Source organism: Microtus pennsylvanicus, chromosome 21, assembly GCF_037038515.1.
Source record: "Microtus pennsylvanicus isolate mMicPen1 chromosome 21, mMicPen1.hap1, whole genome shotgun sequence".
NCBI classification, from domain to species: domain Eukaryota; kingdom Metazoa; phylum Chordata; class Mammalia; order Rodentia; family Cricetidae; genus Microtus; species Microtus pennsylvanicus.
The window spans coordinates 5654533-5666946 of record NC_134599.1 but is presented as its reverse complement, the minus strand read 5'-3'; the positions used below and the strand labels follow the sequence as shown (position 1 = coordinate 5666946).

Here is a 12414-nt window from a genome sequence, read left to right as displayed (position 1 = left end):
TGGGGTTGAAGCTGAGGTCTGTCCTGAATTTGTAATCCTTGGTTGGGCTCAGTTTCCGGAGTATTGGGATTATAGGTGTGTGCCACTATATCGGCTTTGGTATTGTTAGTCAAGCACAGTGGTAGATTTGGCTTTTGTTTTGTTTTGAAACAGCGCCTCATGTAGACTAGGCTAGCCTAGAACTTGCTATAGAACCAAGGCTGATGTTGACCCCATCCTTCTGCCTTTACCTCTCAAGTACTTGGATTATGGGTTATGTACAAGGCTGGATGTGGACCTCAGCTCTGGGTTTAATTTCAAGAACCTGCCTTCGTGAATAAGGTGGAGGACCACTGAAGAGAAATCCTGACCTCATTCAGTCCAGGGTCTCCACACACCCATCCCCACATTCACAATGGAACTGGAACACACAGATGTATGCACAGCATAGATACACACACATTATAGAAAGGAGACAGTTGTTTGATATTGAACTTGGTATGAGGGGATTTGTTTTTTTTTAATTTTTAGACTATTTTTTTCTCCTTTTTAATTCCTTGGTGGTTGTAGCATTTTGTATTCTGGCCTTTAGTGTAGAAGCATCTCCTCTGGGTCTGTGGGGCATGAGCAGGGTCCTGGGGACATATAAGATGATAGCTGAAGATTTCCCTCATGACCGCATGTCTGTCCCTGAAGTTCGTGGCCTGCAGGGGCTGGAGGCTGCTGACACACCCCGTGGTCACTCCACTTTCTGACAAAGTATCCTTGGACACAGTGTTAATTTCACAGAGGAATGGAACATTCTTTAAGATAATTTTCAACTTAGCCAAGGCAGGCAGAATGGGCCTGTGTGGCCGAGTATGTCTCAGACTCGGCACTGGGGCCGGAGTCACGAACTGAAAAACAGCACCCAGGAGGGTGCTGTGTTAGCTAGCGGGCTACCCGCTTGAGTCGGGGGCAAAATAGCCCGACGTTGGACGCCAAAATGTAGCGGCGTAAACGAATGCAGACAGTTTGTAAAAATATATATAGTTTTAATGTAGAAATAAACTTACAGAACCACCGTTCCCGCGGAGACCAGGAAAGTAGAAGAGACAGCTCGGAACACGCTCGCCAAATTTATAGGCAGACATTAGCCCGAGGCGAACACGCCCCCTAAGGGGCGGGACTTATCCCTACAGTTTTTATTTTTTGTAAATTTTTTGGGAGGGTTCGAAGCATTTTAAAGGCATCCTAAGAGGGTGTGGTTCTTGTAGGTCCACCGTGCTCCAGCGGCTGACTCAGTATCCATCAGGATACGGACAGCACAACCTGGACTTAGTGAGTTCTTAAAACAAAGGACACAAATTTGGAAAGGAGTAGGAAGGATCTGGGAGGAGTTAAGAGGACAAACGAAGATGCAGATATGATCAAAATACATAATATAGCATTTTTTTTCTTTTTTTTTTTGAGACGGGGTTTCTCTGTGTAGCTCTTGGCTATCCTGGAACTCACTCTGTAGACCAGGCTGGCCTCGAACTCACAGAGATCTGCTTGCTTCTGCCTCCTGAGTGCTAGGATTAAAGGTGTGTGCCACCACCGCCAGGCTGAAATTCTTAAAAAATAAATAACAATATTATATTTTTGAAAAGACAGTCTTGGTACCTAGAATGATGAACTAAGGACAAGGCAACCTTTTGAAGTTTGTGTTCTCAGTCAATCATCCATCCCACCTTTCCTTAATCCTCTAGGATTCTGTTTTTACTTTCTTTTTTATTTGAAATAGGTTCTTTAGTCTGGCCTCTGATCCCCAGGCTTAAAAACAATTCTCCTGCTTAGCCTCTTGAGTAACCAGGACATTAGCTGCATGCCAGGGCATCCTCTTGAGGAACTACAAAGCAGCCCAAGCATCTTGTTTCTTCTTTGGTAAAAACTGCAGCACGGACACTCACAACCGATTCGTTGTGAAGGAAGGGCCCATGAGTGAAACGGATCCAATCAAATATTCCTAGCGCAGCCTGGCTCAGCATGTAGCATGCTGTGGTGTTGGCTGTTTTCTCTGGCGATTGAGTGGCTGACTAGGGCTGCCTAGAAAGAATCTTCCAGAAAGAATCACATCTCAGATCATTAGCCTGAGAAAGATCTAGATTCATAACTGTAAGCTTCATTTGTACTGCGAGGGTATGACTTGTGTCTTAGTCTGTGTTTTATTGCTGTGAAAAGACCCTCTGACTATGGCAACTCTAACAAAAGAAAGCATTTAATTGGGACTTGCTTATAGTTTCAGAGGGTTAATCCATTATTATCACCGTGGGAAGCATGACAGCATGCAGGCAGACATGGTACGGGAAAAGTAGACGAGAGTTCTATATCCGGATCAGCAGGTAACAGGAAAGGAGTTACTGTACCTGGCTTGGGCTTTTGTGGTTCTCAAAGTCCACCCCCAGTGACACACTTCTTCCAACAAGGTCACAGCTACTCCAACAAGACCACATCTCCTAATCTTTCTCAAGTAGTGCCACTCCCCAATTTCAAATATATGAGCCCAACGTGGGCACTCTTGTTCAAATCGCCACGGCTTGTTTTCCTTTTGAGACAGTCTCCCTGTGTAGCCCTGGTTAGCTTGGAACTCTATTAGATCCAGCTGGCCTTGGACTCATAGAGATCCACTTTCCTTTGCCTCCCAAGCGCTGAGATTAAAGGCATGTGCCCCACACCTGTTGAATGTATTTTTCAAAATTATGTCTTATTATTTATTGTGTGTGTGTTTTGCATGTGCCTGGGTGGAGGTTAAAAGACAACTTGCAGGATCCAGTTTTTTCCTTCTGCCGTGTGGGTCCTGACGATCAAAACTAAGGTTGTCAGGCTGCAGCAGGTACCTTTGCCTACTGAACTATGGAGGTTTTGCCCCACAAGAAAGGAAAAAACAAACAAAAAAAATTTCACAGGTTGGGGGCTATTGTCCATAGCCCTAGCAGATGAATACTTTCAATTTTTGAACCAAACTTTATTCATATTATCAGGATTATGAAAATCCTCTATATACTTCCTTAATGTCAACTATCCCGTCAGCATCTCTGAGTTATCAAGTCATTTTAATGGTCCCACACTGAATTTGAATAATGGAGTCTCACCATCCCCTCTCCCCCTTTCGGTTGTCTTTTACTTTGCCGAGGAGTATGGGTTGTGTGGAGGTTGGCCTATCGCCTCTGTCTTAGAGTCACTATTGCTGTGATGAAACGCTATGATCAAAAACACGTTGGGGAAGAAAGGGTTTATTTGGCTTACACTTCCACAGCACAGTTCATCACTGAAGGAAGTCAGGACAGGAACTTAAACACGCAGAGTCCACGGAGGGTGCTGCTTACTGGCTTGCTCATCATGGCTTGCTCAGCCTGCTTTCTTATAGAACCCAGAACCACCAGCCCAGAGATGGTATCACCCACCATGGGCTGGGCCCTCTGCCACTGATCACTAATTGAGAAAATGCCTTACAGCCCGATCTTACGGACGCATTTCCTCAACTGAGGTTCCCTCCTTTCAGGTTGTATCAAGTTGACACAAAACTAGCCAGGACACCCTCTCCTTGGTTGGGCTTCTGTTTCTGCATTTTCTAGCATTATGTCTTAGTGGCTTGAGCAGATTCAAGTTTGATTTTTATTTTATGGTTCATAATACATGACAGATTTGACTATGTTTGACCTGAGTGAGGTCTTCCTTCCTTTTCCTTTAAAAATTAAAGTCGGCCATGAATGAGGACCCTGCTGTAGGAAAAGCCATGAATGGCAGCTGTTTCACCTGCTCTCCTGGCAGTAAGCCTCAATTGGATGGGATTCAGGGGATGTCTCTTCGTTTCTCCCACCACAGGATTTTTTGCTTACCTTGTTCATATACACTTCCTACTTCCTCTTGGGAGGAGGCCCCATTAAGCCTATTGGACAGACCTGGAAACCAAACCCAGAGGAATAATCTGCCAGAGTGTTGTTGTGTGTGGACTATGTGTCTGTGACCTTCTGAGGTCAGCCCAGGAAGCAGAAAGAGGTTTTGACAGAACAAAACCTCTAGCATCCCTGTGGGATCATTCATCTTTTTATTGTTTTTGCCTGAAGATGGAATTGGCTTACCCAGGTGTTGGTGGCACAGGCCTTTAATTCCAGCACTCGGGAGGCAGAGGCAGGCAGATCTCTGTGAGTTCGAGGCCAGCCTGGTCTACAAGAGCTAGTTCCAGGAGACGGGCTCCAAATACTTCAGAAAAACCCTATCTCAACCCCCCCCCCCAAAAGATGGAATTGGCTTGTTTTCTTGATAAAGAATTTATGATGAATAAACTTGATGGATACTTAAGTTCTATTCTCAAAATGGAATGATTTTTTCCTCTACAGGGACCCAGAATAGTGCACACTCCCAGGGAGATGATGGCTTCCACTGGTGCCCAGGATTGGTATGCACTCCCAGGGAGATGATGGCTCCTGGGAGTAGGAAAAAGAACTCCCTGGCTGCTATTCAGGGTCAAAGTGCCCTTTTCTGACTCATAGGTGTTTCTATGTTACTAAGATTTGGGTTTTGATTTGATTTAATGCCGCCCATCCTAAAGAAAAGGTGAGCATACATGTCAGCTTTGCAGAGAAACAGCTAGCTAGGCTGTGAAGGGAGTCCGGGCCGCTGGAATGCTGTACCACAAGCCGGGCTAGAGAGAAGCTGCAATCTGAATCTAGCATCTGCAGACTCTCGAGGGTGGTTCACTCTGTCTTCCAAGCTCCCGGGCACTGCCAAGGGTCTGACTTTTCTGGGTACATGGCTGCGTCACTCCGTTCTCTGCTGACGTCATCACAAGCCTTCTCCCTGTGTGTTAGTGTCCAGATTTCCCTCTTACAATAAGGACACCAGTCCTATTGGATTAGTGCCAACCTAATGACATCATCTTAACTGGATACCTCCACAGAGACCCAGTTTCTAAATCAGGTCAACATTGCCAGGTGAGTCAGGCACAAGGATATCAGAGAGTCCCTTTGGGGAGGCAGTTCAACCCTCTACAGCCATGTAGGACAGGATGCTGTGAACTTGACCAAATCATCAACATGCTGTGCAAGAAAGCCGTCATGCGAGGGCAGACTTCATACAGAGTGGGGTGTGGCTCGGTGGGAGAGGGGCTGCCTAGTGTGCATGATGCCTTGGGCTTGGCCCTAGCACTGAAAGAGAGAGAGAAAGGAGAGAGAGAGAGGGAGGGAGGGAGGGAGGAGAGAGAGAGAGAGGCTGGCATGTGGTAGCAGAGAAGCAGAGAGGATACCGAGCTCTGGGTTCAATCCCCAGTTCTGCATGCACTGGGTGTGGTGGCACACACCTCTTATCCCAGCACTCAGACTGGAGGATCAGGAGTTCAGTTATCTTGAGCTACGTAATGAGTTTTATAGGTCAGCCTGGGCTACCCACGAGCCTGTCTCAAACAACTTTAAATTGCTTTCAGGTTGGACTCATAGAGCCATTGGCTAGCAGAGGTCTGAGGCCAGGAAGGCCTCACTCCCTTAGCCTCTTGCCCTTTTCTGCTGGCCGAGACACTTCTGGAAACTCTTCTCTTGTACCTTTGCAGAAGCAGCTCCTGGGGCGAGTCCTGAGCAAAGTGTCAAGTGCAATGGAAGTCTGAGGGCCACAGCACAGGAGAGGCCTGGAAGGAAAGGAAGCTGCTCTTATGAAGTGTCTTTGGCCCTGTGTTGCCCAGCCCAGGGCTGGACCTAGGGGAAGGAACAGTTCTGTGCCAACCTCAGGGGTGGCAGCATAGCCTGGCAAGTATCAAGGGAGACAGAAGCTAGAGGCTTAGGTGAAAACTTCTAGCAAACAATCTATGAACCAGCCCATCTGGGGTCTACACCAGTGCATGCTCAGAAAAAGTGTTTATGCCCGAAGACTTGCGTTCACGTCCAAGTCATTCCAGAGCAGATGTACTGAGCATGGCGGGGGGCGGGGGGGGGGAGGGCTCTTGGACACAGGGTGACTGCAGGGGGAGGGGAAGGCCCTGAAACTGGGAAGGTGACAAATGGCTGGAATTGGTGCTTTGTGATGTGTCAGGTGACTTCTTCAGGAAAAGTGATGTGGGGCGGTGCCACTCAGATGCCCCAGCCTAGTGGGCTTGTTTGCTGATAGGCCCAGGGCTGGGCACCACATGAATGGGTTGGGCGAGCATATGGCAGGTTTGCTCAGGGAGAGACTGAGTTTTAGGACTGGTTAGTAGTCTGGGAGGCTTTGCTGCTTTCTTTCAAGTATTAAGTTACCACTGTTTCCAGAGAGGCTGTGTGTGTGCTTGTCATTTATTTGGCCAACTAGGAAATACATTGACCCCCTCCTGTGCAATCCAGTGCACCCATGTATATGTACACACACATACACACACACACACACACAATCTGCCTGACAATCCTTTTTTAAGACGGGTCTTGTTACACAGCCCAGGCTGGCCTTGGACTGAGTGCAGGGACAGTCTCTGCTTTTACTTCCTGAGTGCTGTAATGACACAGGTCTGCTGCCATCCCTGGCTTATGTAACAGAAGACTTGTTTTTATCTTACGAGTGTTTGGTCTACAATGTGCACCAGAGACATGCAATACTCGCAGAGCTCAGAAGAGAGCGTTGGATCCCTGGGAGCTCGAGTTACAAATGGTTGCAAGCCATCACGTTTGTTCTGGGAACAGAACCCAGGTTCTCTGTAAGAACGGACAGTGTTCTTAACCCGAGCCATCTCTCCAGCTCTTGGTGTGGCAACTCCTAATTAAAAATATGTTCTTAAAGCTGGGTGTGGCACCACAGGTCTTTAATCCTAGCACCCAGGAGGCAGGGGCAGGTGGATCTCTGAGTTCAAGGCTAGCCTGGTTTACTGAGTTCGAGGCTAGCCAGGGCTACACAGAGAAACTCTGCCTCAAAAACAAACTCAAACGAATGTTTATATTTAACAATGGCATTAATGAACTAAACCTTTTAAAGTTCTTTTCTGGTGATGGCTAAAAAGGAGAAGACAATTCATGTACTTTTCTTATTTGAGAAGAAATGTAAGTGGGAAACTCCATGTAAAATATTTTCTTTCTTTTTTCTTTTTTGCTTTCCATGTAGAATCTTAATTGGAACATGCCCAAATATATAGTATTTTAAAGAACTTTAGCAAACTGGTAGGTAGGATTTATTTTAATTTTCAATCTGGGAAAAAAAAATCTCCAAAAAGCAAAACACCAAACTCTGCTCATATACACACGTGCGTGTACACACACACACACACACACACACACACACACACACACACACAATGTCAACATTTTCAGAGCACTGACATGAGGGAACACTGTTTCCCTTTAATTGCATGACAATACTGTTTTATGTGTCACAATAAAAGTTACAAGCGTCTTGTCTGCGGTCACACAAACATCATGAGTTTACATTTCAACACACAATAAAAAAAAAAATAGACGTCTTCCGGCACTTCCTCCCTGTGACCACGGCCCATTTCCATAAACATTTAAAAACCCAACAGTGGCTGTTTTGGAAGGCATAGCCTTCCCAGATCCAAACTAAAGTCATGAGAGATTTGCCATTTCAGAGAACAACTGAGATTTTATTCGTAGGTTTGGTGAAGTCCATTCACCAAAAGATGCGTAAAAAAAAACTGCATGAGAGTAAAAATAAATAAAACGATGTTGCCAAGCCAGCCTCGCTGACACGGTGGCCAGGAAAGGACAAGCACAGAACCATCACCGGAAGTTTTCAGTTGCCTATATTAAAATTACAACTTTTCCACAAACCGAGCGAAAAGCAGGAGGTTGGGTCAACGGTCTGAAGATGTTCACATTCGGGCTGTGGGTCTCTTCGGCAGCACTTTGGGGCCTGCGGCAGCAGCGGTGACATATTGCGTGTTTGGACATAAGGCACCGTGATCTGGACGTGCCGTTCACTCACTTTTGGTCACCCGTTCCATCCCAGTGACTTCTTTGAAATGAAAAGTAGTACTAATTTCAGGACACAGTGCACTTTAATGACAGACAGCATTGGAAATCCCTCGGCCGGGGGGTCTGAGGACAGCCTTTGAACGCCATGCCCGAATCTTTTCCTATGCTTACAAATCCCTGGAAAGATACCCATCGCCAAACCCTGATATACATTCTTAGCCATTTATTTTCTTCTATTGCAGCCAGTGTCCATGAGGCAAAACAGGACCCCGAGACTCTGTTCAAGTTCTCCTGTGAGGGTGCCTACATTCGTGGTGGTTCACTCAGCCTCCGGCTCCTTCTGTTTGGCACCTGCTGGGAGACGGAAAGAGGAGGTTCCAAGCTTAGGCTCCGGGCAGGGCTCTCTGCACCAGTCGATCCCACCCAGCCTGGCAGCGGCTAAGGACAGCCAGAGGTGGGAGGACCGGGTGGCCATAAGACCCCACCCCCTCCCACTGTCTCACGGGCTCTGATCTTTGTCACATCTTGCCATTCTAAATGTCACATTGCACTGCTAAAAAAGTAAGAAATAGGCAGTCATTTCAGTGTCCATACTTACATATATAAAAACATCATAACACATCTAAGGAGAGCTGTGCACCGCAGCTACTGGTCCCGTCTGGTTTCCCACGGGATGGCAGGCGCAGCTACCGCACTACCTACAGCACCTCCCTAGCTTTCATCTGACCTCTTTTTCAAAGTTAGGTTTAAAAAATTTTTATGTGTATGGGCTCTTCGACTACATGCATATCTCTATACCATGTCTGTGAAATGGGCCAGGAGGCCAGAGAGGGTGTCAGATTCTCTGGGACTAGCGTTGAGGACAATTGTGAGCTGCCATGTGGGTGCTGGGAATCAAATCTAGATTCTCTGGAAGAGCAACGGGTACTCTTAACCTCTGAACCATCTCCAGGTCCCTGGTCTTGGTTTTCTGGGGCAGGGCTCTTGCTATGTAGCTCAGTCTGGCCTCTGCCTTCAGAGGGCTGGGATCCACCTGTACATGTGTGTCGGGCTACAGATGTAACTTTGGGAAGAGGTTAACAATAGATTAGAAGAAGGAGCTACAGCCGGGCGGTGGTGGCGCACGCCTTTAATCCCAGCACTCGGGAGGCAGAGGCAGGCGGATCTCTGTGAGTTCGAGACCAGCCTGATCTACAGAGCTAGTTCCAGGACAGGCTCCAAAGCCACAGAGAAACCCTGTCTCGAAAAACTAAAAAAAAAAAAAAAAAAAAAAAGGAGCTACAAACGGTAGCTCTTCCTGTCAGATTGCTTCCTGGTGGGTGCAAATGCAACAAAGACCCATCTGAAGTGTGAGTTCCACTACTGTTGCTGCTAAGACTTTGAAAAAGAGAGTATGTTACTGTATTGAGCAAGTATCCATACTAGAGCGGCTGTGGCCACATCTGCTGAGATGCTTTTGATCCTGTCACAGTGGCTGCCCTTCCTTGAAGGAGCATCCTGTAAGGATCCAGTTGCACTGCTCACTGTGGGCAGAATGCCTGCATCTGCATGCATGTTGTGGTTGCACCTCTTGGTACATCAGGAGGGAGGCAGGCTGTAGAGACGGTTCAAGGTTAAGAACACTGGTTGCTCTTTCAGAGGATCCAGCACATGGCAGCTCATGACTGTCTGTAACTCCAGTTCCAGGGGATCTGACACCCTGACACCCATGCACATAAATGGGGTGACTGTGTTGCTCTTTCAGAGGATCCAGCACATGGCAGCTCATGACTGTCTGTAACTCCAGTTCCAGGGGATCTGACACCCTGACACCCATGCACATAAATGGGGTGACTGGGACTTGGCCTCTCAGTGTCCACAACTCTCCTGACCTGTAAGCATGCTAGTTACCTTGCAAAAGTGAGCATCCTGAGTTCCATGGGCGCTCTGCTCTAGACATTAGGGATGCAACATTTTCCTCAATGAACCATTACATACAGCCCATCAACAAGAACTCCAACCCAGCCACCTTGTTTTTATGACTGCGTTTCTATGGTAAATCCATTCCAAATGCCAGCTGTGAAACAGATTTCTGCACTCTACCCACAAGGATGGGAGGAGCAAGAATGAGTGGCAGCTTCAGAAACACCCAGTTTAGATGGAAATCTGGTCAGACTCAGCCTGCCCAAGCTTATGCCCTGAGGCACTAAGGCTCAGAGACAATGAGCCACTTGCCAGTTTACTCTGGAATTCTAATGCCCTAAAGATCTTCTCAAGGGGACAAACGAGGGCCTGCATGCAACTCTGCTGAGGTAGTCACCTGAGTGCAGGGTTGGTCCTGGAGAAGGTGTCCTTCTTTGAGGGTACTCCTACTTGTGGGGTACGTCTACATTGGCATGGGGAGTGCCTGTGGTTTTTTTTTCCGGCTTGGAGATTTACCCACACACAATTGAACACAAGCAACAGGTTAACATGATTTTCCAGTTTTGCTTGTAATAAAGTAGCTCTGGTCACTTTCAGTGCTGTATGGCATCCCACGGGATGAGTATCTCAGTTTCCCCTACCATCTTTTGAAAGATACTAGGTTATTCCCAACTTCGAGCTGCAGTGGTTTGGATGAAAATGGCCCCCATTTGGTGGAACTGTTTGGGAAGGAGTAAGAGGCGTGACTTTGTTGAAGGAGGTGTGTCAGTTGGGGTGGGCTTAGGGACTGCAAAATCCCATGCCATTCTTCCCCCTTCCCCCACCGCCCCAGCTAGCACTCTCTCTGCCCATTTGTAGGTCTTATGTGAGATCTCAACCATTTTCTGTTGCCATGCCTGCCTGCCGTCATGGTCCACACCATGATGCTCGTGGACTCACCCTCTGAAACTGTAAGCCCCACTAAACTCCTTCCTTGCAAGTTGCTTTGGTCCTGGTATCTTCACAGTAATAGAAGAGTAAGACAGGTTGACAGTCTCAACGGGAATCATCCACCTGATGCCTGGTTGTTCATGATTGGGAATATCACCGTGAACTTCAGGCAATCAGTCTGAAAATGACTACAAGAGGCCCGTCTACAGATGTTGTGTTCTGGATTCAGCACGTGGGGGTGGGGAGTGGGGCCCCACACGAACATCTCTCAGAACTTCTGCACGCTGCTGGCCAAGATCCCTGAACTGGGACTCTTTCCCGTGGCTGGCTCTGTGGCTTTTGCATCTGCAGTCAGGCAGGACTGCGGCAGTTGCTGGGGACTCATAGGGTGGGTAGTTTTAGGGAACAGACTAATTACAAAAGCTCGCTTCAGCTGAGATTGGCTTCTGAACTAAAGAAGAGCAATACCACAGTAGGCACATTAATGATTAACCGCTGGAGTTCAAATTATGTGCCACCCATTGTCCTGTCTGTCTGTCCGGGTCTGTGACCCTGTCGGAAAAAAAGCTAGCTGGTTTCCATGATGGGGCTGGAGAGGCAGGGTAGAGGCAAAGAGAATGTGAAGGAAGGATGTGGCAGTGTTTTAAGGTCTCATCAGGCCACCTCTTACCATAAACACATGGCCAGCTCTGTGCCGTCTGCCCCTGCACCTCTGTGCCGTCCGCCCTTGCACCTTAGTGTGCTTTCTAGAAACTTTGCTCACCCAAGCAGAACATGAACTTCAAGCATGAAAAGTAAAGCCAAAACGGTCTGTACACGAAACCCTGCTGCGTGGGACATGGGGGCAGGGTGCCTTCAACACCTCAGTGCCTGTCCTGGAAATCTTGGATAGAAATAAATCTATCTGCCAGGCAGTCGTGGCTCACGCCTTTAATTCCAGGACTCAGGAGGCAGAGGCAGGCAGATCTCTGGGAGTTTAAGGCCACCTTGATCTACAGAGCAAGTTCCAGGAAAGGCTCCAAAGCTACACAGAGAAACCTTGTCTTAGAAAAGAAAAACCTAAGCGGAAAAAAAAGAAAAGAAAAACCTATCTACCTACTTACCTACCTACCTACCTCACCTTTCTGAGGCAGGGTTTTTTACGTAACCCTAGTTGGCCTCGAGCTCACAGAGATCTACCTGTCTCTGCTTCCAGAGTACCAGGATTAAATTCATGGGATACCGTGTGGCTCGAAATCTTCATTTTTACCTGCTGGTGTGAGGATCAGGGCTTGCAGGATGTCTGACAGGGAGATAATACCCACAATACTATCTGCTTCATTCACTACCACCAGCCGATGGACCTGCAAAGAGAAAAGTCCAGGTGTGAGCTTACCGTGTGTGTGTGTGTGTGTGTGTGTGTGTGTGTGTGTGTGACGCTTGCCCATGCAGGTATACATGGAGGCCAAGTTGATGTCAAGTTTTTTTTTAAACTGCCCAACTTTTTTCCCCATCCCGACACAGGGTTTCTCTGTGTAGCCTTGGTTGTCCTAGAACTCACTATGTAGACAGGTTGGCATTGAACTCCAAGATTTGCCTATCTCTGCCTCTCTGCTGAGATTAAAGGCGTGTGCCACCAATGCCTGGCTGCCTCACTGTATGTATGTATGCATTTATATTTTCTGTGTACGGGTATTTCGCCTGCACCCATGTCTGTATA

General features: G+C 47.4%; 1 protein-coding gene across 20 annotated transcripts in view; it reads right to left on the bottom strand.

The window, feature by feature from the left end:
- Positions 1 to 7272: 7272 nt before the first annotated feature.
- The window catches only part of Prkag2 (protein kinase AMP-activated non-catalytic subunit gamma 2), a 264022-nt gene continuing 258880 nt past the window's right edge, over positions 7273 to 12414 (bottom strand). For 13 of the 20 annotated variants that reach the window (XM_075955434.1, XM_075955432.1, XM_075955443.1 and 10 more), the window contains 2 exons: positions 11965 to 12058; positions 7273 to 8237 (listed from right to left, as the gene is read on the bottom strand). In XM_075955434.1, coding sequence (XP_075811549.1) covers positions 8203 to 8237; positions 11965 to 12058 — 129 coding nt within the window. In that variant the 3' untranslated portion in view covers positions 7273 to 8202. The remainder of the gene's footprint in view (positions 8238 to 11964; positions 12059 to 12414) is intronic. The other 7 variants (XM_075955435.1, XM_075955433.1, XM_075955440.1 and 4 more) reach the window with 1 other exon arrangement.